The sequence below is a fragment of the Myxocyprinus asiaticus genome, chromosome 5 (genome assembly GCF_019703515.2).
Source record: "Myxocyprinus asiaticus isolate MX2 ecotype Aquarium Trade chromosome 5, UBuf_Myxa_2, whole genome shotgun sequence".
NCBI classification, from domain to species: Eukaryota; Metazoa; Chordata; class Actinopteri; order Cypriniformes; family Catostomidae; genus Myxocyprinus; species Myxocyprinus asiaticus.
Window position 1 is genome coordinate 53,554,485 of NC_059348.1, and position 25,316 is coordinate 53,579,800.

General features: G+C 38.2%; 2 protein-coding genes across 3 annotated transcripts in view; both read left to right on the forward strand.

Annotated features, from left to right (window-relative positions):
• LOC127440428 (ceramide synthase 2-like) overlaps positions 1 to 13,916 on the forward strand; it is a 29,441-nt gene extending 15,525 nt beyond the window's left edge. For both annotated transcript variants that reach the window (XM_051696989.1, XM_051696987.1), the window contains exons 6-11: positions 3,090 to 3,140; positions 8,620 to 8,712; positions 10,279 to 10,407; positions 10,816 to 10,922; positions 11,330 to 11,486; positions 12,873 to 13,916. In XM_051696989.1, the coding sequence (XP_051552949.1) occupies positions 3,090 to 3,140; positions 8,620 to 8,712; positions 10,279 to 10,407; positions 10,816 to 10,922; positions 11,330 to 11,486; positions 12,873 to 13,064 (729 nt within the window). In that variant the 3' untranslated portion in view covers positions 13,065 to 13,916. The remainder of the gene's footprint in view (positions 1 to 3,089; positions 3,141 to 8,619; positions 8,713 to 10,278; positions 10,408 to 10,815; positions 10,923 to 11,329; positions 11,487 to 12,872) is intronic.
• A 7,412-nt stretch (positions 13,917 to 21,328) lies between these two features.
• LOC127440431 (ubiquitin-60S ribosomal protein L40) lies at positions 21,329 to 24,733 on the forward strand. The gene is made up of 5 exons (XM_051696992.1): positions 21,329 to 21,383; positions 22,057 to 22,166; positions 23,210 to 23,296; positions 24,397 to 24,499; positions 24,580 to 24,733. The coding sequence occupies exons 2-5, from the start codon at positions 22,064 to 22,066 to the stop codon at positions 24,671 to 24,673; spliced, it is 387 nt and encodes a 128-aa protein (XP_051552952.1). The 5' UTR covers positions 21,329 to 21,383; positions 22,057 to 22,063; the 3' UTR covers positions 24,674 to 24,733.
• The last annotated feature ends 583 nt before the right edge of the window (positions 24,734 to 25,316 follow it).

Sequence of the window (25,316 nt, forward strand, 5' to 3'; positions counted from 1 at the left end):
TGCTACATTTATAGTCTTCTGAAGCCAAGCGTTAGTTTTGTGTGAAGAATTAATCGAAACTTAAGTCATTATGCACTGAAAGCTCTAGCTCTCCACAAGTCATTTAGACATTTAATAATGTGCAGGATATTAATTATAAATATCTATAAGTCTAATTCTTGATATCAGCAATGGAATTACTACTAGTGAAAATGCATATTTTTGATATGAAAAACCCATTCTTGATATCAACAATGAAATTTCAACTGTAATTTTTTATATCTGTAACGGCATTTTCTCTAGTACAATTTCACAATCAAGTCATTCAATCAAGATCATTAGCTACTGGGGCCTGGGTAGCTCAGCGAGTATTGACACTGACTACCACCCTTGGAGTTGTGAGTTCAAATCCAGGACGTGCTGAGTGACTCCAGCCAGGTCTCCTAAGCAACCAAATTGGTCCGGTTGCTAGGGAGGGTAGAGTCACATGGGGTAACCTCCTCGTGGTCGCTATAATGTGGTTCTCGTTCTCGGTGGGGTGCATGGTGAGTTGTGCGTGGATGCCGCGGAGAATAGCGTGAAGCCTCCACACGCGCTATGTCTCCAAGGGTAACACGCGCAACAAGCGACGTGATAAGAGGCGTGGATTGACGGTCTCAGACGCGGAGGCAACTGAGATTCGTCCTCTGCCACCCGGATAGAGGCGAGCCACTACACCACCATGAGGACCTAGAGCACAACATATCCTACCTCATCTGCCATTACATTCCCTTGCACTGTATATAACAGATTTGTATTTTGTGGCGGAGAGAAAATGTGCTCTGTCACTTTAAGGATCCGCCACCAATCCCAAACCTGAGAGTGTTAAATGGCTGCTCATTTGAGTGAACCAGGTGTGAGACAGAAGTGTGAGACAAGTTTGGGGTGAACAGAGTTCATGCTTGGAGAAAGTTTGCCCAGTGTACGTGTGATATGAGGAGCGCCATTGGAGTAAGAAAAGAACAAAGAGGACTACAAAAAGGTATGAACTAATGCTCAACATTGTTTGCCTTGATACCAAGAATGGACCAAACCATCCAACCACTGACTCAATGTTTAAAATGGAGTGGCATGAGTAGCAGAGGATTGCTGACCTGCTGAAGTGCTCTGTCGCAGAGTTATGTTGGATAAAAGTGTCTGAAGTGCCAGGTGATCACCTAGGTTTGCTGACCTACCCAGTACCCTCGTTTGTGACTCTCCCTCTGCGTCCTTGAAGCCTCAAGCCACACCAAGGTACATGTGAACTCTCCTAACTAGCACCCTCTCATTCCTGCAATATATATACACAAACACACACACACACAAAACCATATGCACACGTTTATTTGGGAATACTTAATAATTGTTTATTTTGATCATTCATCCTTTTGCGTTTCATTTGTGTGAGATCTGTTTACCTTTGTTCTTTTGAAATGATACACAAGTGAGAATTGAACCTTTTTAGTATGTGTATTCTTTGAGTTCAAACAAAACTGTTCATTTTAACAGATTGTGTAACAGGTGGCTTCGAGCTATCCAGGGTCAAATTACACTCGGTGACAGGCCTAAACCTGTCTGGTGCCCCCGAATTTATTTGTTCAATTATTATTATTATATATTCAATTATACAGAGAGTATATACACGTATGTACAAATTGCAACGGCGGTCACCTTAAATAATAGTCACTGTTATTTAAGGTGACCACCATTGCAATTTGTACATGAGAACTGGATACAAATTGTGTGTGTGTGTGTGTGTGTGTGTGTCTTATTGTGTATTTCTATATATACGTATAGCAAAGCCAAAATATAACGTCCACACATGTGGACGCAAGGTCGCACAAGGTTAAAGATATCCTAAAAGGCTTTTTTACCAGTTACAATCACATTAACATTACCACTATTGAAATTAAAATGTCAAATTGTAGATGTATACTGATGTAGATCTATAATTCGGATCCTGCACGTGATTAAATGTCGTAAGGGCTTGTGATACTCCTTGGCACATGCATGAAAGTACATGAGAGAATGTCCAATTTGTAACCAAATCGTTCCTTTGTGTCAGATCTTTTCAAAGAATCGATGGATGCAGTTCACAAAACCAGTATAACTGATGCGTTCAAGAATCGGACTGACTCAATAATCAATAACGACTTCTCATACAAATCTATCGTATGACTTCAGAAGACTTTAAATATAGCGCACGGGTCATATAAACTTTTATGGCACTTTTGCATCCTTTATAAAATGTGAATTCTTAGTCATAGTCTTTTTTTATTTTCTTTACCCCCTTTTCTCCCAATTTGGAATGCCCATTTCCCACTACTTAGTAGGTCCTCGTGGTGGCGCAGTTACTCACCTCAATCCGGGTGGCAGAGGACAAGTCTGAGACCGTCAGTCTTATCACGTGGCTCGTTGTGCATGACACCTCGGAGACTCGCAGCATGTGGAGGCTCATGCTACTCTCCGCGATCCACGCACAACTTACCACACGTCCCATTGAGAGGGAGAACCACTAATTGCGACCACGAGGAGGTTACCCCATGTGACTCTACCCTCCCTAGCAACTGGGCCAATTTGGTTGCTTGGGAGACCTGGCTGGAGTCACTCAGCACACCCTGGATTCGAACTCGCGTCTCCAGGGGTGGTAGTCAGCGTCAGTACTTGCTGAGCTACCCAGGCCCCAGTCATAGTCTTCTTAGAAAAAAACATCCAGGACATTCTTCAGAATTTCTCTTTTTGTGTTCCATGGAGGAAAGAAAGTCATACAGGTACAGGTATGGTACAGTTATGGTACTTCATGAGGGTGAGTAGGATGACATTAGGGTTATATTTTCTATTCCTTTAAACACTTCTTATAAACTGGCGTGTGTTAAATGAACAAGAAAATAACTTGGGAAAAGTATCCGCTTTCTTGTTTAAATGCAGATGATTTTTGGAAACACAACACCACATGGCTTTCAATGTATGACTGTCACTTTCGTGGTCACACAGTTAAAGGAAGTGTTTTTCTTGTCAGCATGGTCTCACTGTTTCATTGTAATTAATGCCGTTTGTTTGGCACTGAGCACTGTTTTTCATCTTCCTCATAGACATCGTGGTTCTGGGAACAGAGAGACTGCTGGAGGGGATATCCTCAACAGGTGAGATCACCTGTCTGAATTACACTCCACAAGTGACAAAAACTTTACAAAGCATAACTTAATCTTGTAAGATAAATAGAACATTTGTATATGTTCTGCCAAATATATTCTGATACTTTTGGTTACATACTATGATAGTGACCTATTTCAGAGAAAAATTCAGGCCTAAATAAGAGTCACAATTAATATTGAATTCATGGAATTAATCAGTTAATTTCAATGCATTTATAATCAATGAGATTAGTTAAATGCCATCATGTTTATTTAACACAGCTGACATTATAATATGATATTTTAACAGTTTCATTCATATAAAACAATAATAAGTGTAATCCATTTCATTCATTCGCTATAATCCAAATCTTTAGATAGCTTTGTGTGAAGAATAGACCCATGTTGGTTTCGTTTTCATCATTCAAAAATTGCCGTGATTTTCAGCGATTAATAACCTACCACTCTCTATCTCACACAAAGCTCTTGTATGCCGCTAGGGAGCACCTCGGATGCAGCGCATCATCCTTTGGACTACTTTTGTATGGAATTTTGCCTTTTTTCACAGAATAAATTACTGTGATTTAATTGTATCTGCTTGTTACGTTTTTTTATATACTTAATAAATGGTTGTGGTTTGGTATAGGGGTGGGAATAGCGGCTGTATAATATATATATAAATTAATCTATTGTAACAAATTGTTGCTAATTTACATTAATCTACTTGTTACATCTTTTTAAAGTGTTGAAAATTGGTTGTTTAGAGGTTGGGGTAGGGTTAAGGGATCTAAAATATCTATAAAACAGTAAAAATTTACAAACATATTTATAAAAGATTTGCGTATTCAAATATATTTGTAATGGATTTGTCAATATCTTACATTTCTAAAGCTGTACATACTGTATGTAAAAATGCTTATGTTTTAGATGCTTTCAAAATGTTCATATTGTACGTTTTAGTGTCTATCCAAATGTACAAACATGTACGTTTAAATCATGATGGCGCCGCGGATGTCCGCCTCGGTGTGGAGCGCTTCTATTGTTTTGTTGTTTTTGTTTGTTTGTCCTGTGTTTAGTAATCTTTTTTCAGTCAGTTTTACCAGAGACGAACTGCTGAACATTCGACAGCATACACCAGTCAATATTTTCCCGGATTTTGAATATTCGGTGGTTTTGTTTGATATTCTAGTCGGAGGTGCGGCTGTGTTGTTTAAACGCGCTATGAGACGCAGAGGGAGACGAGCCGGTGCGCTGGTCAAACTCCATCGTTGGGGCTTTCGAACAATGCTGCCGAGCATTCATCTAGCAATTCTCCACTCTCTCCCTAACAAAACAGACGAACTACATCTCCTCACCCACACAAACAAGGACTTTTCAAACTCTGCTGCCTTGTGCTTCACAGAAACCTGGCTGAGTGAAGCCATTCCGGACAGCGCATTACATCTGTCGGGCTTCCAGCTGTTCAGAGCGGATCGCTTCGCGGAGTTAACGGGGAAAACGAGAGGCGGTGGAACATGCTTTTACATCAATGAAAGTTGGTGTACAGATGTAACAACGTTAAAGAGGATGCGCTGTCCTAATTTGGAAGCGCTCTTTATTAACTGTAAGCCTTTCTACTCGCCGCGGGAGTTTTCCTCGTTTATTCTGGTGAGTGTTTACATCGCGCCAAACGTGTTTGAATGCGGCGCTGCAACAGCTGGCTGATCAAATCACAGACACAAAACAACAATACCCAGACTCAGTTATTATTACTTATTATTCTTGGGGATTTTAACAAAGCAAACCTCACACGTGAACTGCCCAAATACAAACAGCACATCACATGCCCCACCAGAGACAGGAACATACTGGATCACTACTACACAACAATAAAGGATGCATATCACTCTGTTCCTAGAGCAGCTTTGGGACTCTCTGATCACTGTCTGGTTCATCTTCTTTCAACCTACAAGCTGAAATTAAAATCTGCTAAGCCTGTAGTAAGGTCTGTAAAGAGATGGACCAACGAAGCAGAGCTGGAACTACAAGCCTGCTTTGATTGCACGGATTGGAGTGTTTTTGAGGCTGCAGACACCAATCTGGACGAGCTCACAGATACTGTTACATCATATATCAGTTTTTGTGAGGATATGTGCGTTCCTACTAGGACTTATTTAACATTTAACAATGACAAACCGTGGTTTACAGCAGAGCTCAGGCAGCCTCGTCAGGCCAAAGAAGATGCTTACAGAGTTGGGGATAAAGTCTTGTACAATCAGGCCAGGAACACACTGAATAAGGGAATCAGAGTGGCTAAAAAAAGATACCCTGAGAAGCTGAAAAACAAGTTTTCAGCTAACGACCCTGCATCAGTGTGGAGTGGCATGAAACAATTTAAGAATTACAAGACTCCTACCCCCAACCCTGTAGGGAACCAACAACTGGCTGATGACCTGAATGTGTTCTACTGCAGATTTGAAGGGCCCAATCTCACACCCCACACCCACTCTGACCTTCACTTCACACAAACACCAACACCTCCTGCAACCCCCCTCCTGCTACTCAACCTGCACTTAAGATTTGTGAAGATGATGTGAGCCGCGCCTTTCGACTACAAAGGATAAGGAAAGCACAGGGCCCAGATGGCGTTTCAAATCAAATCAAATCAAATCACTTTTATTGTCACACAACCATATACACAAGTGCAATAGTGTGTGAAATACTTGGGTGCAGTTCCGAGCAACATAGTAGTCATGACAGTGATAAAGACATATACCAATTTACAATAAACATCAGATTTACAACACAATTTAAAATCTAATATACACATAATTACACACAACACAATATACAAACAATAACATACATAACGTTTCACCTGCATGTCTTCGATCCTGTGCTAACCAGCTGGCCCCCATCTTCAATAGATCACTGGAGCAGTGTGAAGTCCCATGCTGCTTCAAACGTTCCACTATCATCCCCATCCCAAAGAAACCAAAAATCACAGGACTTAATGACTACAGATCTGTCGCCCTGACGTCTGTGGTCATGAAATCATTTGAGAGACTGGTGTTGGCCCACCTGAAGAACATCACTGGACCCTTTCTAGATCCCCCTTCAATTTGCTTATCGAGCAAACAGGTCTGTGGATGATGCAGTCAACATGTGGTTGCATCATGTCCTGCAACATCTGGACAGACCAGGGACATATGCAAGGATCCTTTTTGTGGACTTCAGTTCAGCTTTCAACACCATCATCCCAGCTATACTCCAGAATAAATTACACCAACTCTCTGTTCCCACGTCTATCTGTCAGTGGATTACCAGCTTTCTGACGGACAGGCAGCAGCTTATGAGACAGGGGATACAGTTCTACTCAGCAGTCATTGAGTCTGTCCTCTGCACTTCAGTTACAGTCTGGTTTGGTTCAGCTACAAAATCAGATATAACAAGACTACAAAGGACAGTTTGGACTGCTGAGAGGATTATTGGTTGCCCCCTGCCCCCCCTTCAAGAACTATACACTTCCAGAGTGAGGAAAAAGGCTGTACAAATCACTCTGGACCCCACTCACCCTGCCTACTACCTTTTAGAACTGTTGCATTCTAGCCGACGCTTCAGAGCTCTGAGCACCAGAACCATCAGGCACAGGAACAGTTTTTTCCCTCAGGCTATCCATCTCATGAACAGTTAAATTGCCCCATTGAGCAATAACTATATGCAATACACAGTTTAGTCTTTCTTATATTTATCCAACACATCCAACCTCTTCTGCCATTACATTCCTCTGAAAAAAAAACAAAAAAAACATTTGCACTGTACATAACAGATTGTATTAGATTTGCACTACCCATGTGTATGTGTGTATGTATGTATGTGTGTCTGTATGTATGTGTATAATTATTTTTTATTATTATCTATGTCTTGCTGCTGTTTTTGTATTGTTTTTGTATGGTTGTACACTGGAAGCTCCTGTCACCAAGACAAATTCCTTGTGTGTGTAAGCATACTTGGCAATAAAGCTCATTCTGATGTTACAAATATTAACATACAAATAGCTAGGTATATTAAGGAGATCAGGCTGGACATGCATATTTTTTTAATGTAACTTTTTTCTTTAGGATTCACTTATGTTTAGTAAAGTTTTTTTGCACAAAAACGTCATAATGTAGTATTGCATGACCCTGTCTTTAGCCCTCTGAAATGCTCAGGGCCTCATTTCCAAAAGCATCGTAAACCTAAGTAGATCGTAGAATCCATCTTACGATTCATCTTAGTTTTGCGGCCCGTTTCCCAAAAGCATCGTAACTGAAGTAGTACTTGAAAATGCTTGTAGATTAACAAGTGCTCTGGAGTAATCGTACAGCGCTAAGAACATCGTAAGGACACAGACTTATGCAGACACCTGCAAGACAATCGCGAAATTACACCTAATACAATTTAAATACCTTTTAGCTACACTTTATGCTCATTTAATATCAGTATACATACGTTTTATTTTATTATTATTTTGAACCGACAAGGCTAATAATAACAATAATAAATGCAGAAAATGGTTAGTCAATATTGGATGAACAGATAACAAAGTTATTTGTGTCAGGGAACTGCTGAGGAGAGACTGTAAGCAGGCGATTCTCTGCGTCCTCAAGGAACAAATCGCAAAAAAAAAAAAAAAAAAAAAGCTGTCGGGAAGATCAGATCTTGTATCACCCTTAACAGGTTTATTGTCTAAATTGTCCCGGTTATTATATGGCCACAAACCAAATAAGTAAATACATCGACATAAAATATGGATTTGCTTTGAAGTTATGTAATTATGTAAAAGGAAAGAAATCATTGAACAGCTGAAATCCACCTCTGGTTTACATCGGAGTTCTGTTGAGGTTTATTTTGTGAAAATGACTGACTCCTCATTATCCAACCTATTACAAGACTACTTGCCAAATAAATAAATAAATGGACATGAAATGATGATTTGCTTTAAAATGATTTTATAAGCTTACTTGTAGAGATTGCACAGTGATCCGAAAAGCAGGACAGATGGCTCGCAGAACCCAGGTGAGTGGATTGATAGGTGGTTGTGCGGTTGTTACTGAGAAATATCATGACTGCTAGATGGCGCCATTGACCAATCAGAATAGAGTATTCCAAAGAAGCGTGTAATAATTAGATTTAAAACGTTCAAAAGACTTTATTTTTATTTACAAGTTTAAATTAGATAAATTACATAAATACATTTTACATTTTCAGTCTGTGAATCTGGGACATACAAACCTGCCTTACAGCTCTTAGATGTAGTATTTGATTTCAAAAATTGTCTTTGTGCATTATTTATTCTCATTTTATGTTGAAATGCTCCTTTTCCATTTCTGCAGAACACTTAGTTAACAGTAATTCAGGCTGTTTCTAACCAAATAGGCTGTTGTGTTGTATCAGAATATTTTCACTCTTTATTCTTAACCTTATGAGCACTGTTTCCTTTAAGGTCCTGTGTTTGTGTTGTCTCTAGCCCGTGCAGGATGTTCATTACTGGTACTACATGCTTGAGCTGGGGTTCTACTGGTCTCTTTTGCTCTGTGTGTCTGTGGACGTTAAACGAAAAGTAAGACTTCCTGCATCTCACACAATAGTGTCCCACAGTAGTTATTTGCCTTTTTAATATTGAATGATTTCCTGGTGTCTTGTAAAAGCCCTTTGTGAGTTTCTCTTTTAAAGCCACTTAATTATTTACTTCGCTAGCTCAGTTGCATACACTTTTCCAACTGTTAAAATGTCTTGGCATTAATCCTGCAAAAAGGTCAATATTTTAGGCAAGATTCAGGCATAATTTTGAGCTGCTTTTCACCAAGGTAAAGCTGTTGTCATTAAAATAAATGTCAATTTACACGTCCCGAGGAAAGTTGCTTTAATTGATCAGGAGACATGAATGAGCTTTTAGTTTTGTTTCATTTAAGTGTCAGTTTTGTCTGAGACGTTTCTCTAAAAAAAATCGAAAAAATAAATAATACAAATAAACACAAGACAATTTTATGCAGCCTGATATCATGAACATTACAAGATCGTGGGAAAATGTTTGCAAAATGAAGTTGCGTGTTTCACTTTTCACAGCAGTTTCCCAGTGAAATGTCCAGTGGGGGGCGCCAAAAAGCGAGTGAAATTTGATGTCGTAATCTGACAAGGTTTTAAAGGTGAATATTAGATTGAGGTTTTAATGAGTAAATGTACCTCCCTAACCTAAAACTTTAACCTAAACCTAACCGAAAGTGTCCTAGAAACAAACGCGAAATGAAAAGCACATTTTCTGTGACGCTTCTATGACACTTTCGTCTGACATGTTAGCTCGCATGTTTGGCTGGGCTCGAACCGCGGTCTTCCTAGTCCAAAGTCCAATACTCTATCAGGGGAGATACTGCGCAACATTGAAATAAGTGTGTAAATGTAGATAAGTCTGTAATACAAGTGTTAAAATGTAATGTTTTTCAAATGATGCATTGGAGTAAACTTGTTTGATATCATAACATAGGCAGTGTGTGAGTAATAGTGCGAACAATAAGTGTCGATAAAGTCATAATCGGCCACTGTACTCCTGATTTGTGTGAAAGTGAATAAAATGCATAATTGTTGTAGTGCCTGTAATGTTCATTTCATCAGGAAACTGCGACGATACGTAGAACGTGGCACGTAGAAGTCAGTTTGCAAACATGTAATGTTCATTCTTTGAGACTAGGTTGATTCTATGAGTATAGAGCTATAAAATGAATGTGGATAACATAGCTCAGATCATTTGCTCTTGGATGATTTAATGAGAAATGCTGAAGTTCATATCTCTGACGTTTAATTGCAGACTTTGGTATCTTGGCAAATCTGAGCATAGATGAACATCTGAAGCAGGAGACTGAAGATTTTTGCTCTTCATTTAATCTCATTGCTGTCTAGGAGAAACAGTTAAGATATTTAAGAGATCTCACTTGTGATTATTTTTTTTCTGTGGGTTTAGCAGTTACTATAGGCATTCAAATATAGCTTGTCAACTAGCCATCTACTGTGCAAACAGATTTGTCCTTTCGCTTGTTTCAGGTTTCATTTCCCCATTTGTTGTCAATCAAAGACCATTCTTTTGTCTATTGCCTTCTGAATTACCGCTAATCTGGATCATGTTCTATTTTAGGATTTCAAAGAACAGATCGTCCATCACTTTGCCACGATATTCTTGCTCGGTTTCTCGTACTGCTCCAACTACATTCGGGTTGGCACGCTGGTGATGCTCGTCCATGACTCCTCGGATTTCCTCCTCGAGGTACGAGTGCAACAACTCGAGTCACGCTTTCATGGCGTAAAGCAATGTGAAAACCAACGCCACAAAATTCCCCTTTTGCCCCCAGTCATTCCTTTTAAATTATTTCACCTTATTTATTTCCTGTTTAAGTCGCACCTTTGTCTTTGTTTGCTGAAGTTTTGTGATTTCAGCATCGATATTACTATTACTTTCACTTAGGATTGGTGATTTGAACACTTTGATATAATGGCAAAACATTTCAAATTTGGTTCTTTGCCACATTTGCATGTCTAATCACATTTTTATTAATTTATTGTAAAGTTTGGGATCCTGTGTATAATGCTGATACTTTTTAGGGAAGTTAAATTTGAACTAATTAAGAGTAACTTGGAGCAGCTGAACTCAAATCTCTCTCTGTTCTCTCTACAGTCTGCCAAGATGCTCCACTATGCCGGGTGGAAAAAAACCTGTGATTCTTTGTTTGTGATTTTTGCTGTTGTATTTCTGGTCACACGTCTGGTTGTGTTTCCGAGCAAGTAAGAACTTAATGACAAATGCTCTTTTTTTTTTTTTGGCTTAAAAACGTATCATTAAAATACTCAACCCATATCATATAGATCTATAGAGATTTATAAACCACTGAGGGGAGCTTTAAGAGGGAAAAAAACATGATTTTTACTAAATATTTGAACATATTTTTAATGGTAAGAAATAACATTATCTGCGTTTAATATAGTGAACTGAAAACATTTAATATTTTTATACGTACATACATTCCAGATCCAATTCCAATGGTTTATTTGTATTGATTCGTATTGATCGTATTGTTTGTTTAGTGGCTATAAATACTTCTGTATTCTTAGTTTATATCCGTATAAACTTCTTCAGTGTGAGCTGATTTTTGCAGTGCATTGTTGATCCGTATGTGTTTTCTCTCCTGTAGGATCATCTACACTACTCTTGTTTTATCTATGGAAATGTTTGAACCCTTTATGGGATATTATTTCTTTAATGTTCTGCTGCTGGTGCTGCAGGCCCTGCACATTTACTGGGCTTATCTTATCTTCAGAATGATCTACAAGTTCCTTCTCTTAGGGAAGGTAAATCAATCGATCGATCAACAAATCTTTCAATCAATAAATCAGTCGGTCTGTCAGTCTGTCTGTCAGTCCATCTATCTACCTGTCTGTCTGTCAAGATATCTGTCTGTCAATCTTTGTCAGTCAGTTTGTCTATCTGTCTGTCAATCCATCTATCTATCTGTCTATCTGTTTGTCTGTCTGTCTGTCTGTGTCAATCTGTCTGTCTGTCTGTCTATCTATTTGCCTGTCTGTAAATATGTGTCTGTCTGTCAATCTGTCTATTTGTCTGTCTCTGTCATTATATCTATTTGTCAATCTGTCCGTCTATCTAGCCATCTGTCTGTCTGTCTATCTGTCTATTTATCTATCTGTATGTATGTCAGTCTTTCTGTCCATATATCTTTCTGTCAGTCTGTCTGTCTGTCAATCTGTCTATCTATCTGTCTGTCTACCTGTCTATCTGTCAAGATATCTGTCTGTCTGTCTGTTTGTCTGTCTGTCTGTCTGTCAGGATATCTGTCTGTCTGTGTCAATCTGTCTGTCTGTCTATCTATCTATTTGCCTGTCTGTAAATATGTCTGTCTGTCTGTCAATCTGTCTATTTGTCTGTCTCTGTCATTATATCTATCTGTCAATCTGTCCGTCTATCTAGCCATTTGTCTGTCTATCTGTCAATTTATCTATCTATCTGTCTTTCTATCAATATATCTTTCTGTCAGTCTGTCTGTCTGTCAATCTGTCTATCTGTTTGTCTATCTGTCAATCCATCTGTCTGTCTGTCTGTCTGTCTGTCATCCGTTCTGTCTATCTATTTCTCTGTCAATCTGTCTGTCAATCCATCTATCTACCTGTCTTGTCTACCTGTCTATCTGTCAAGATATCTCTCTGTCTGTCTGTTTGTCTATCTGTCTGTCAGTCAGTTTGTCTATCTGTCAATCCATCTATATCTGTCTATCTGTTTGTCTGTCTGTCTGTCAGGATATCTGTCTGTCTGTGTCAATCTGTCTGTCTGTCTGTCTATTTATTTGCCTGTCTGTAAATATGTCTGTCTGTCTGTCAATCTGTCTATTTGTCTGTCTCTGTCATTATATCTATCTGTCAATCTGTCCGTCTATCTACCCATCTGTCTGTCTGTCTATCTGTCTGTTTATCTATCTATCTGTCTATCTGTATGTATGTTAGTCTTTCTGTCAATATATCTTTCTGTCAGTCTGTCTGTCTGTCAATCCATCTATCTGTCTGTCAATCTGTCTGTCTGTCATCCGTTCTGTCTATCTATTTCTCTGTCAATCTATCTATCTTAATTATATGAAACAATAAATTGCTGAATTTTATTTTACTTTCAAAGCTACAAAAATTCTTAGGTCAATCCAACTTTAACCTTCTCTTTAATCCAATCAACAGCTGGACAAAGATGAACGTAGTGATGTTGAGACTGACCCAGAAGAGGAAGAGAAGGAAGAGGATCATTCTTCCTGGAGGAAGAGGAAGGTTGTGCTGGATTCCAGGCTGGTCATGCTCGGCTCTAGCTGTGTCCTAAATAACTTGACCAATCAGAAAGCTGGCACAAACAGACGACTGCCTAAAGCTAGATAGCAACAATGATGTAGCCTACTTGTTTCAAAATCAAACAGATAAGCTGAGGTGTGTTACATGTACAAATCATCGTTTATCTAGATTTTTCTGTACTAAATTGCATTTATTTTAAGAATGTTGTAGTAAGAACATCTACTATCAAATACATTATGCTTAACAAAGACACAAAAGAACACATAATACTAAACTGCATCTGTGCTGGAATCTCTTGTACACAAATTACTAAGGATGAAGTAGTTTTGTGGGTTGGGTAGACTACGAATATCTTAATGTTAACTCTTATTATATTGTTGCCCAGAAAATGCACATACACTCATTTTTGCTTCGTTATAAGAGCAGAATTGAATGAGAACACTAATTGCTGATATGCATTTAACTCATAAACTGAAACAGATCTGCACTGTAAATCTACACTCAAAAAAATACATTTAAGATTTACCCATTTCAATTTCATAAAGAAATTACATCAAACTGAATTGCGTAATCTTTCATAAAATACAAATAAAAAAACTAAATATTACTATTAATATTTACAATTAAATATTATTAGAAATATTATGCAATTCATGGAATTTTGTTGTAAATTGAAATGCGGAAATCTTACAAATAGGCTAAAATATTTTTTGAGCGTACTCTGAAAGCGTTAGTATGTTTAATGATTTATCTTGTAAATAGAGCCACTGTAGGTTTTATTATGGCTATCACTGATATTTGTTTTAATGTATTCTGGTAGATATATTAATTATATTGTGAAATATATTTTCTCATTCCTTTTAATCCATCAACGTTCAGTTTTATCTTTAACCTTAATAAATACATACATGTAAACTTTACATTTGATTACAGTTTTTCTCAGTCGCTTTGGCTCATTTTTTGAAACAGTCTTAACATTCTCTAAACTGTAAGTGCAATTGTCACAACTCTTTTATGGGACATCACAACTCTATTGCATGTCTGTAGTAACTCACCCAAAACATTTAATTAATGCTTCAAAACCTAGTTGTCATGTCAGTAAATTGACCAGTGCCACCTAAATGAAAAGTTTTTTTGTCATCGTGTGAGCCGTACTGGTCAAAATGTTTAGATGTTTTTTCACCATGGCAGTCGACCCTGGAAATATTTGTTATATACAAATTTCATTTTTTTCTACTTTTTTGTTGACTCTGCTTACTGTACTATACAAGAATGTTAGTTTGGTCAAGCTGAATGCTATTGTGTATCACACTGAGCTATTTAGATACCGATTTCAACAGTAGGTAAAAGTTTACTGGGAAAAGTCAATAATGCAAGTACACAGTACTGTAGTACACAGAAAAAAGATATGCACATTTATTTATTTTTGTAGCAATGTGTTACATGTAAACAGAAAATTCACATTTGTATGTCTTTTGACATTTTACAAATTTCTTACATGTAAAGTCATATGTAGTGAACAGAAAATTGCCACATCCATGCAAAAAACTTGTACCTTCCCATCTTTTTGGTGGACATCCTGTCACTCTTGTTGGTCTGGCCAGAGATTTAGCATACATCACAAGCATTCCAAGTCAAGTCATTTTTATTTGTATAGCATTTTTCACAACACACATCATTTCAAAACAGCTTTACAGAAAATGAAACTGTAATATCTATAAAAAATGTAATAATAATTGTATTTAGAACCCCTGTGAGCAAGCTGAAGGCGACTGTGGCAAGGAGCACAAAACTCTATAAGATGTTGGTAAATGGAGAAAAATAACCTTGGGAGAAACCAGACTCACTGTGGGGGCCAGTTCCCGTCTGGCTAACATCATGAATATAATGCCAATGTTAGTTATTTGTGTGCAGTGCAAGTTTTTTGGCAATTAAATGATCCATTTCAAGAGTCCATCAATAGACAAAGGTGATGCAGGCTGAGATCAATGAGGTGCATCGCAGTTCAACCGACAGGTCATTTCGGTGGGGTCCATCCTAGGTCCAAGGTTCAGGCAGTGGCATATGAAGTATCCAATGTCTTACAATTGGAGTTGGCATCAGTTCATCTTCTGAAGTCAAAAGACTGAAGTGATATCTGGCTACCACCGAATGTAGTTTGTCGTCATCACTCAGTGACACCTAGCAGTGGAATATGACACAAAGCAATAATTTGTACCTCTGTTTTGTCGGAATTGAGTAGAAGGACATTTCTGGCCATCCAATCTTTGATTTCATTGATACACTCTGCTAATTTGGAGAATTGTGAATTTTCTTTGGGTTTAGAAGAAATATAAAGTTGGGTATCGTCGGCATAACAGTGGAAACTTATTCCATGATTCCTGATAATATTTCCCAGGGGAAGCATGTATAAGGAGAAAAGCAGAGGCCCTAAAACTGATCCCTGTGGCACTCCATACTTAACTTTTGTTTGATTTGACAATTCCTCATTTACACATACAAAGTGGCAGCGGTCTGATAAATAGGACCTAAACCATGCTAATGCAAGTCCACTAATGCCAACATAATTCTCCAGCCTATTCAAAAGAATGTCGTGATCTATCGTGTCGAAGGCAGCACAAAGATCTAAAAGCACTAGAAGAGAAGTGCAGCCGTGATCAGATGATAACAGCAAGTCATTGGTAATTCTGATAAGTGCAGTCTCTGTACTGTGATGAGGCCTAAATCCTGACTGAAATTGTTCATATATACTATTTCTCTGTAGAAATGAACATAGTTGGGAGGGAACTACCTTTTCTAGTATTTTGGACATAAATGGTAGATTTGAAATCGGTTTGTAATTAGCCAATTCTCCAGGATCATGAGAATAAGCGGTTTGTTAACTGCCATTTTAAAGTTTCTTGGGACATGTCCCAAGGATAGAGAGGAGTTAATAATATTAAGAAGAGGTTCTGAGATTACAGGGAATACCTCTTTTAAGAGCTTAGTTGGTATTGGATCTAACAAACATGTTGTGGCTTTTTATGTTTCGATAAGTTTGGTTAGCTCTACATGACCTATGACAGCGAAGGATTGAAGTTGCTCGTGAGGAAAATTATGAGACACTGTTTTCTGAGGTGCTGTGACAGTTGATTGCATAGTTCCAATTTTATTTCTGATTATTTACATTTTATCAATAAAGAAATTCATGAAGTCATTACCATTGTGCTCCGATGGAATATCTGGTTCAGTCGATGCTTTATTCCTAACCAATTTAGCCACAGTACTGAATAAACACCTAGGATTGTTGTGGTTGTTTTATATGAGTTTGCTAAAATATGCTGACCTGGCAGCTTTTAGTGTCCATCTGTAGCTACAGACTATCCTTCCATGCCCTGTGAAATACCTTTAATTTTGTATTTTTTCACTTGCGCTCAATTTTCCAAGCTGCTCTCTTGAGAGCATGAGTGTGATCATTGTTCCATGGTGTGGGGCTTTTTTCTTTAATTTTCTTTAATTGAAGGTTTGCGACACTAGATATCAAGAGTGTTAGAGAAGGAGGCCTGGGTAGCTCAGCAAGTAAAGATGCTGACTACCACACCTGGAGTCACAAGTTCAAATCCTCAATCCACAAGTTCAAAAAGAGTGCTTGAGAAGACTGTATATATATTTTCTGTTATTACATCAAATTCTTCAAGACTTTTTGTCTTACTGAGTATGTGAGACAATTCTGGAAGATTATTAGTGAAGCTATCTTTAGTGGTCGAAAGAATAATTCTTCCTGAATGATAGCGTGGTGTAGATTGAGTGATCGCAGCAAACAAGAGACGAGGTAATGATCTGAGATGTCAACACTCTGTGGAAGAATTTCTATAGTATCAACATCAACTCCATATGGCAGAATTAAATCTAGTGTATGATTATGTCAATGAGTTGGTCCTGTCACATTTTGTCTGACCTCCAAGAGAGTTGAGAATATCAATAAATGCTAATCCCAATGTGTTATTTTCATTATCTATGTGAATGTTGAAGTCACCAACAATTAAAGCTCTATCTACATTAACTACTTGATCTGATAGAAAATTTGCAAATTCACCAAGGAAACCAGAGTACTATATACTGTACATGATCTATATACTGTAGCAAGGGCAAAAGACAACGGTGTCATATTAAGCATTATTAGTCCAAAAGACTTAAACTTATATCCTGTCCTCTGAGTAACACCAAAAACTTCACTGTAAATTGTAGCAACACCACCTCATCAACCCTTCAGATGATGCTCATGTTTATAACAATAACCTGGGGGAGTAGATTCATTTAATCTAATATATTCATATTAGGCCAGGTATATTCAAACCAGGCTTCGGTCAAACAGAGCACATCAACGATCTGTAATAATTGAATTTACATTTAGTGTTTTGGTAGAAAGAGATCTAATATTTAGTAGCTCTACCTTTATATGATCTTTATCATATAAAGATTTTATATAAATCTTTTTTTTTTTTTTTTTTTTTCTTCAAGTTTGACCTTGAAAGTTTGAAAAAAATTCTAAATGATTTAGTGAGAGATTTGTGTTAGGTAGTTTGGGGAACAGACACAGTCTCTATATGATATCTAGGTGATACAGTCTCTATGTGTTGTAGTTTATGTGACCTGTGTGATGTCTCAAGGCAGCTAGCAGATGTTCGGTTTAACCAGTTTGTCAACTTCCTGACCTGGGCCCCAGTTAGTCAGATACAATCACGATTAAGACTATAAGCCAAATTACTAGAGAGGAGAGTGGCACCTTCCCTGGAGGGATGGACTCCGTCTCTCTTTAGCAGGTCAGGTCTACCCCAAAAACTCTTCCATTGTCTATAAATCCTATGCTATTCTCCGGACACCACTCAGACATCCAGCCATTCAGTGACACTAATCTACTGTAAACCTCATCACCACAATGAGCAGGGAGGGGGCCAGAGCATATTACAGTGTCAGACATTGACATTGTCTGACACACACCTCTTTAACATTATCTTCAGTGATCTCCGACTGGCGAAGTCAGATATCGTTAGTGCTGACATGAATAACAATTTTAGAAAATCTACGTTTAGCATTAGCCAGCACTTGTAAATTTGATCTGATGTCAGACGCTCTGGCACCCGAAATGCATTTAACAATAGTGGCTGGAGTCTCTATTTCCACGTTCCTTACAATAGAATCATCTATGACCAATGCTCTTTCAACATAATTCTCAGTGGGTGCATCATTGAGTGGGGAGAATCGATAGGAAACCCTAACAGGAACGGGAGAGTGGTGTCACTTTGCTGAGTGAGTATGCCGCCGAGACATCACCCAAATGCCCTGCTGTGGGGGCTCTACATCCGGAACCAAAGTGTGTGTGTTGCTCGCTGTTCTACCTGCATCTGAAACAGTATCTACCAGCTTCTCTTTCTCACTGACCTCCACTAGTTTTCGGATGTCATAGATATTTATGGAATATACATGTATGTCTGACAGATTTTGCTAATTGAATGGATCATTTTGCTTGTGATGGCACACACGATGAAAGAATGTTTAGAAGTTGTGAAGAGTATGACAATTTAAATTTTGCACACATGTGCCAAAACACATGCAATTTGCTTAAATTAATAAGAAATTCAAATCTGATGAGGACCTGGGTAGCTCAGCAGTATTGACGCTGACTACCACTCCTGAGTGACTCCAGCCAGGTCTCCTAAGCAACCAAATTGGCACGGTTGCTAGGGAGGTCACATGGGGTAACATCCTCGTGGTCGCGATTAGTGGTTCTCGCTCTCATTGGGGCGCGTGGCAAGTTGTGCGTGGATCGCGGAGAGTAGCATGAGCCTCCACATGCTGTGAGTCTCCGCGGTGTCATGCACGACGAGCCACGTGACAAGATGCGCGGATTGGCGGTCTCAGAAGCGGAGGCAACTGAGACTTGTCCTCTGCCACCCGGATTGAGGTGAGTAACCGCGCCATCACGAGGACCTACTAAGTAGTGGGAATTGGGCATTCCAAATTGGGAGAAAAGGGGATAAAAAAAAAAGAATAATAAAAAAAAAAGAAATTAAAATCTGGTGTGAACAAGAAACTAATTGTTCAGAGATTTGAACTTACTGTTTTGAAAAAAATAATAATTCTCCTTCATGAATTGAGCTCAAAGTGATTGAGAAATACTGTAATACAACATTCTCAACAAAATCTTTTTGACTTTTTAAAGAATTTCTATAGGAAATTTTTCAGGGTAAATTTTGTTTTGGCACTTACGGTACAATTCTTATTATTTTTTTCGTGACCCTTGAGATTTTTTAAAACAAATCACAAAATTTATTATGATATACTGTGTTTTGTAAAACTTTAACTGGAGTACACAACATGACTTTAGGTCCGATTTTTGCCCTGAATTGCAGTCGGGCTTAGACGGCGCTAGTCTGCAGATTTTGAGCCAGTTTTCTGTTGACAGGTTTTACAGAAAATCATATGTATTTAAAGGGAAACTATCCCTTTAAATAAAAATAACTAGACAATGAATATCATATTCATTGTCTAGTTATTTTTATTTAAAGGGATAGTTTACTCAAAAATGAAAATTCTCTCATCATTTACTCACCTTCATGCCATTCCAGAAACATGGCTTTCTTTCTTTTGCAGAGTACAAATGAATATTTTTAGAAGAATATTTCAGTTCTGTAGGTCCATAAAATGCAAGTGAATATTGGACAGAACTTTGAAGCTCCAAAAAGCACGTAAAGGCAGCATAAAAGCAATCCATAAGACTCCACTGGTTAAATCTAGGTCTTCAGAAGCGACATGATAGATGTGGGTGAGAAACAGATCAATATTTAAGTCCCTTTTTACTCTAAATCTCCACTTACACTTTCAGACGTGAAAGTGAAACTAAACAGGCATCAAATGTGACTTTCAGATGTGAAAGTGGAGATTTAGAGTATAAAAAAGGACTTAAATATTGAGGGGGGCACCACGTTGGATCTCACCTAGAGCACCATGTAAGCAAGAACAGCCACTGGCTGTGAAAGATAATTTTCCACAGGTGTCAATCCTTATCGTTCTTCCTCTCCCGGCCTCGCTCTCCACAGACGTGCTTGGCCATGCCCACATCACTACAGTAATAGATATATACAGTATATATACTCCGATCAGCCACAACATTAAAACCACCTGCCTAATATTGTGTAGGTCACCCTCGTGCCGCCAAAACAGCACTAACCCGCATCTCAGAATAGCATTCTGAGATTATATTCTTCTCATCACAATTGTACAGAGAGGCTATCTGAGTTACCATAGACTTTGTTAGTTCGAACCAGTCTGGCCATTCTCTGTTGACCTCTCTCATCAACAAGGCATTTCCGTCCACAGAACTGCCCCTCACTGGATTTTTTTTATTTTGGTTCCATTCTGAGTAAATTCTAGAGATTGAAGTTCCTAGCTTTTCCTCCTTGCCAAGACTGCAGGGCTGGTCCCTGTCTCACTCTCCCTCCATGAGTCTGTGTTCATCATCCTCTATGTCAGCAAGTCCAGGTGTTGTGTATGCTTCAGAGTGATGGTCACAGAGAATATTGTGGTGGCTAACCACTGCCATTGTGATTTTTGCCATGTTGTCTGGGTGAAGAAGGATAGTAGAGCGAAATAGCCTCAATCAAAGGCATTTTCAACAACACACATGATAGTCTGTAATTAAAGGAATTTTTATATAATCTAAAATATTGCCCAGTGTTTATGGAAAATCAGATAATCTGAAAGTTGGCTGGAAAAGACTCCAGACTGTTGCAGACCGTATCTACCCATTTAATGTGTTGACGGATGGCTCTTGACCATTCCAATATGGCGGACACGCTGATCGTATGGCGGCCTGCTAATGAGGTATAGATTTCTATGCATAGAGCTCCTTGGTTGGGCGTTCTGATTTCTCCCATTTATTTCAATAGAAGTGGCCCGTCTCTGCTAAATAGTAATTTGAGACATACTCAGTCAACTCAAGATCGCGCATTATCTGAACCAGCCAGAAAAAAAGATTTTGTTGTTGTTTTTTAGCACCATTTGAGCTAAAGAAGCACAATTTATAATATAATTGTTGTCAGATTTACTGCTGATTTTAAATATGTTCTTTGATAATAGTCTTGACTAACGTTTTGGAGATTTTGATCTTTCCCCATTCAAGTAGATTGAAGCTGTACTTTTATGCCGCTTGTTTACATTGAAAATAGCTGCCCGGTAGCCTTCCAAAGATGGCCGCCGAGTGGACGGACTTGCCTTGAACAGGACTTTGATAATGTTCTATGCGTCAGCGGTGTGCTGCTGTTCTCCTCCCGGCCTGCAGGCGGCAGTAAAGTGGCTCCGACGCTCAAATACACGCACGGAACATGCGTCGGTCTTTTTCCGCCCGGATCAGCAGCTACTGAGAGGGTGAGAATTACTGTCCGAAAAAACCGCTTAATTCACTGATCATTCCACTCTTTATTTAACCACATTTGTTCATGTATGTCAACATTAGATGCTTATGTTCCTAAACGTCTTGAATGAAGAATATTATATTGTAGATTAGGACGCTTTTTTATCGCGATTGAAGTTAAATGTGGCGAACTGCCATGGTCACTGCTGCCACGTGTGTGTGATAAAAACACTCTTTATTTACATTAAACGTGTAACATATGTTCTGAAAATGAAAAGTAAAACTTAAGAACGTCTCTGTTCTGAGACTAGATGCTATTGAGCAATAGAAGTCGATGTTGTTAGATGTAGCCTCCTGTTACTCTTACATAAAAGTACTACGATTGTAATTGTATCTATGGTAATAGAGTGCTATTGTGTTATATATCATGACACTTAATGGTCGTATTATATTAGATTCAACTTAATTGTTATTGTGCATAGTGGAAGTACTAACCAAGGGCATTACAGTTAGTATCTAACCTGAAGAGTAGAGACTAATATAGCATTTTAATTAAAATGGTAAAAGTTCTCATTCAATTATTGCCATTTCCATGTAGCACTTTTGTTACTTCAGACATCCCATCGGTGATGTACACTAATGTAAGAGGCTGTCATTGATGTGAATTTCTTTCTTTCTATGTGACAGTGGCAAAATGCAGATCTTTGTGAAAACTTTGACCGGTAAGACCATCACCCTTGAGGTCGAGCCCAGCGACACCATCGAGAATGTGAAGGCCAAGATTCAGGACAAAGAGGGTGTGTATGAACTTAACCCTTGTGTGACCTTCGGGACATTTTTGTCTTTTTCATTTTTGTTTTTTCGATCATTTTGGCTGTTAATGCCAACGGCATAAATTTGGCAAGAGGTGTGTATTTTTGGGGGTATTTTGATATTTCAACCTCAGTTCCTGTAATACATCTATAATACACTGTGTAGACAAAATAGTTACACTCAGGACCTTCAGGACAAAAATGTCCCCATTGAAACCCATTAAAACTGCAATATTTGATCCCAGTGCCATTAAAGCATAAAATCATGAATTCTATGATATTAGGCTTTTATTCTGGAGCCCTGGCTTCAAAATTAAATGTTTAATATTTTCCACCAGATGGCGCCATTTTTCTCATGTTTAGCCTATGGAGCAAATACAAGCTTTTTTCCTATTTTCTGTTTGCTGTATTATAGAGCACTGCAGGCCAATTGAATAAATGATGCAGGTAAAATTGTGTGGGTGTGTCTGTATGGATGTCAGAGTGTGTTTTGTATGTGTGTATTGAGAAGTGTGGGGGTGTGTGTGTAAAAAAACAACAGTGGCATTATGTAAACAAACTGGCATTTAAATGGTTAAAATCCTGAAAATGAATGAATATTTGGTAGTTTTGATCAGGACTGATGTTGGTTAAAAAATCTTAAGTCATTGAAAGTGGAAAATAATATTAATATATAATATTTTTATGGCAGTTTTGTGATGTGGACATTTTTGTCCTCTAGAGGACCTCCGAGTAACTTTTTTTTATTGACGTACAAGGGTTAAGGGTGCATTGATATCAGTATGTACTCTGTACCTTAATGTAACCGCTATTGTATTTAATGAATTGGAGAATTAGGGTGATCTGGACAGGAACACACACATACAAAAAACAAATCAACTGAAAATATACATCTGGAACAAATGCTACGACTCACATTTTTCACCTCTCATGAGTTACGGTCCCTGTAAAGTACCATTTGAGTTCTGTACACATAAGAGTCATGGTAGCACTGTTGTGAGATCACTAATGTCTTGATTTTTCTTCAGGCATCCCACCTGACCAACAGCGTCTGATTTTCGCTGGCAAACAGCTGGAAGATGGTCGCACACTCTCAGACTACAACATTCAGAAAGGTGTGTTTGTTAAAAACAGTCTAAACTCCGGTATCACATTAACCCTTAAATGTGTGGATTTGACCCTGCACATATATCTATCACAAATGGATCTACAAAATGTATTTTTTATATATATATCAAAGAGATGATGCAACAAATCACACAACAGGATTCATGACTTCCACACTGAAATTTCATGAGATGCAACTGGGCTGTCAAACACACATTGAGCTACACAATGTATTTTCTCAAGTACTTTTTGAGTCTAAATAGACACACAACTTACATAATTTCCGTAGTACACCCAAATGACAATAGTCAAATCATGCAGTTAATGTGTTAAACTTGCTATAGTTTACTTCCTCATTGTTTCGTCATGAAATAACAATGTCAAATGTAAATTAAGTCAATCATTGAAACATCAGCACCACCTTGAGTAACAAATAGCATGTATAATACTGTACGTATGTGTACACGCACATACAATTCTGATAATTCACCGTTGTCACACAGAAAATGTACGTGATATAGTAGTTATTTGTATGATTGTAGTACTCATTTGTCTTGTAATAAATATACATCTGTGATAGTAACTTGTATAGATATGAAATAATCATAAAAATATTATTTTATGTTTTAATCACAGATGTATAGGCTGCAGAGTTGCGTTCACAAGGAACTGCTCTGTGGAAATAAAGTGAACTGAACTCAAAACACCTCCTGAGCTGAGATGTCTGAGATCATTTGCTGTATTCTCATAGACGATACTATTCTTGCAAAAACAAATACGAAAGAGTGAGAACCCTTTACATACGCATGTTCACGCCTCCGTATCAGCACATCAGACATGCGCAAAGATGACTTTTCTGTCATCTGTTCTTAAAAATATAATAAAGTGTGTTTCTTCAAGCGTGTGTCTGTGTCAGCATTTCTTGTGTCATTCCGAATCCGAGAGGTCTTACCGTTACCCACCATGCACATTATATTCTCTGCCTGCAATTAAATGTCTTCTGTCAGTGCGTGTACTTTTCGTATCAGTGCATTGTAATCAGTGATTGGTCGAGACGTGCTGATGTCACAGCTGCGCTGAAACTGAATGTTTGTCATCCATCTTTCAGAGTCCACTCTTCACCTGGTGCTGCGTCTCAGAGGAGGCATCATTGAGCCGTCCCTCAGACAGCTGGCCCAGAAATACAACTGTGAGAAGATGATCTGCCGCAAGTAAGTTGCATTTCAGTATTTATTTATTTCCCAGTGTTCTACTGAAAATCTGGTGACTAAATGGTGTTCTTGTGTCGCAGGTGTTACGCCCGTCTGCACCCGCGTGCCGTCAACTGCCGCAAGAAGAAGTGCGGTCACACCAACAACCTGCGCCCCAAGAAGAAGCTGAAGTAGACTGGAGCACTGATGTGTGTCAGGAACAGCTTCTTTGTTCAAATAAAATGTGGATAAACAGTTTTGCCTCGAGTTCGTTTTTGTTTCATTAGACCAACTAATGCATAAGTTCACTTTATTGCAGTGCAATGTCTGTCGCCTAGAGATTGCTTTCAGGGAACTTTTTTTTTCTAACCATCTAAGACAGTGCGGTATCATTTAATTCAAGTTTAAATGTTTATGTATTTTAACCCTAAAAAGGGCAACAATATTAGACAACATATTAGTGCCCACACAATACATTGCCCTTTTTTTTACCACCAAATATGCCCCCAAAACTCACAAATGTAGTAGATTCCACGTTTTGTAACATCTATTATATTTCCTTATATTCTATACTAGGCCTTGGTATTCAAATTATTCAGATTGGGAATTTGTTAATAAATGGATGTATTTTACATGTTTGTTTTTAATAGCAAAGTGAATTTCTGCCACTGCATTAAACCCATATTTTACGTGACTTCCAAGAAACTAGACAGGCCTAGAATATAATGAAGTGTCTTACAAAAATTATTGTGAAGGCATTTTTGTACCTAATGATGATATTCACTTTTCTGATACCATCCACAGTACTCCCAAAGTGTCTTAAAGGGACAGTTCACCC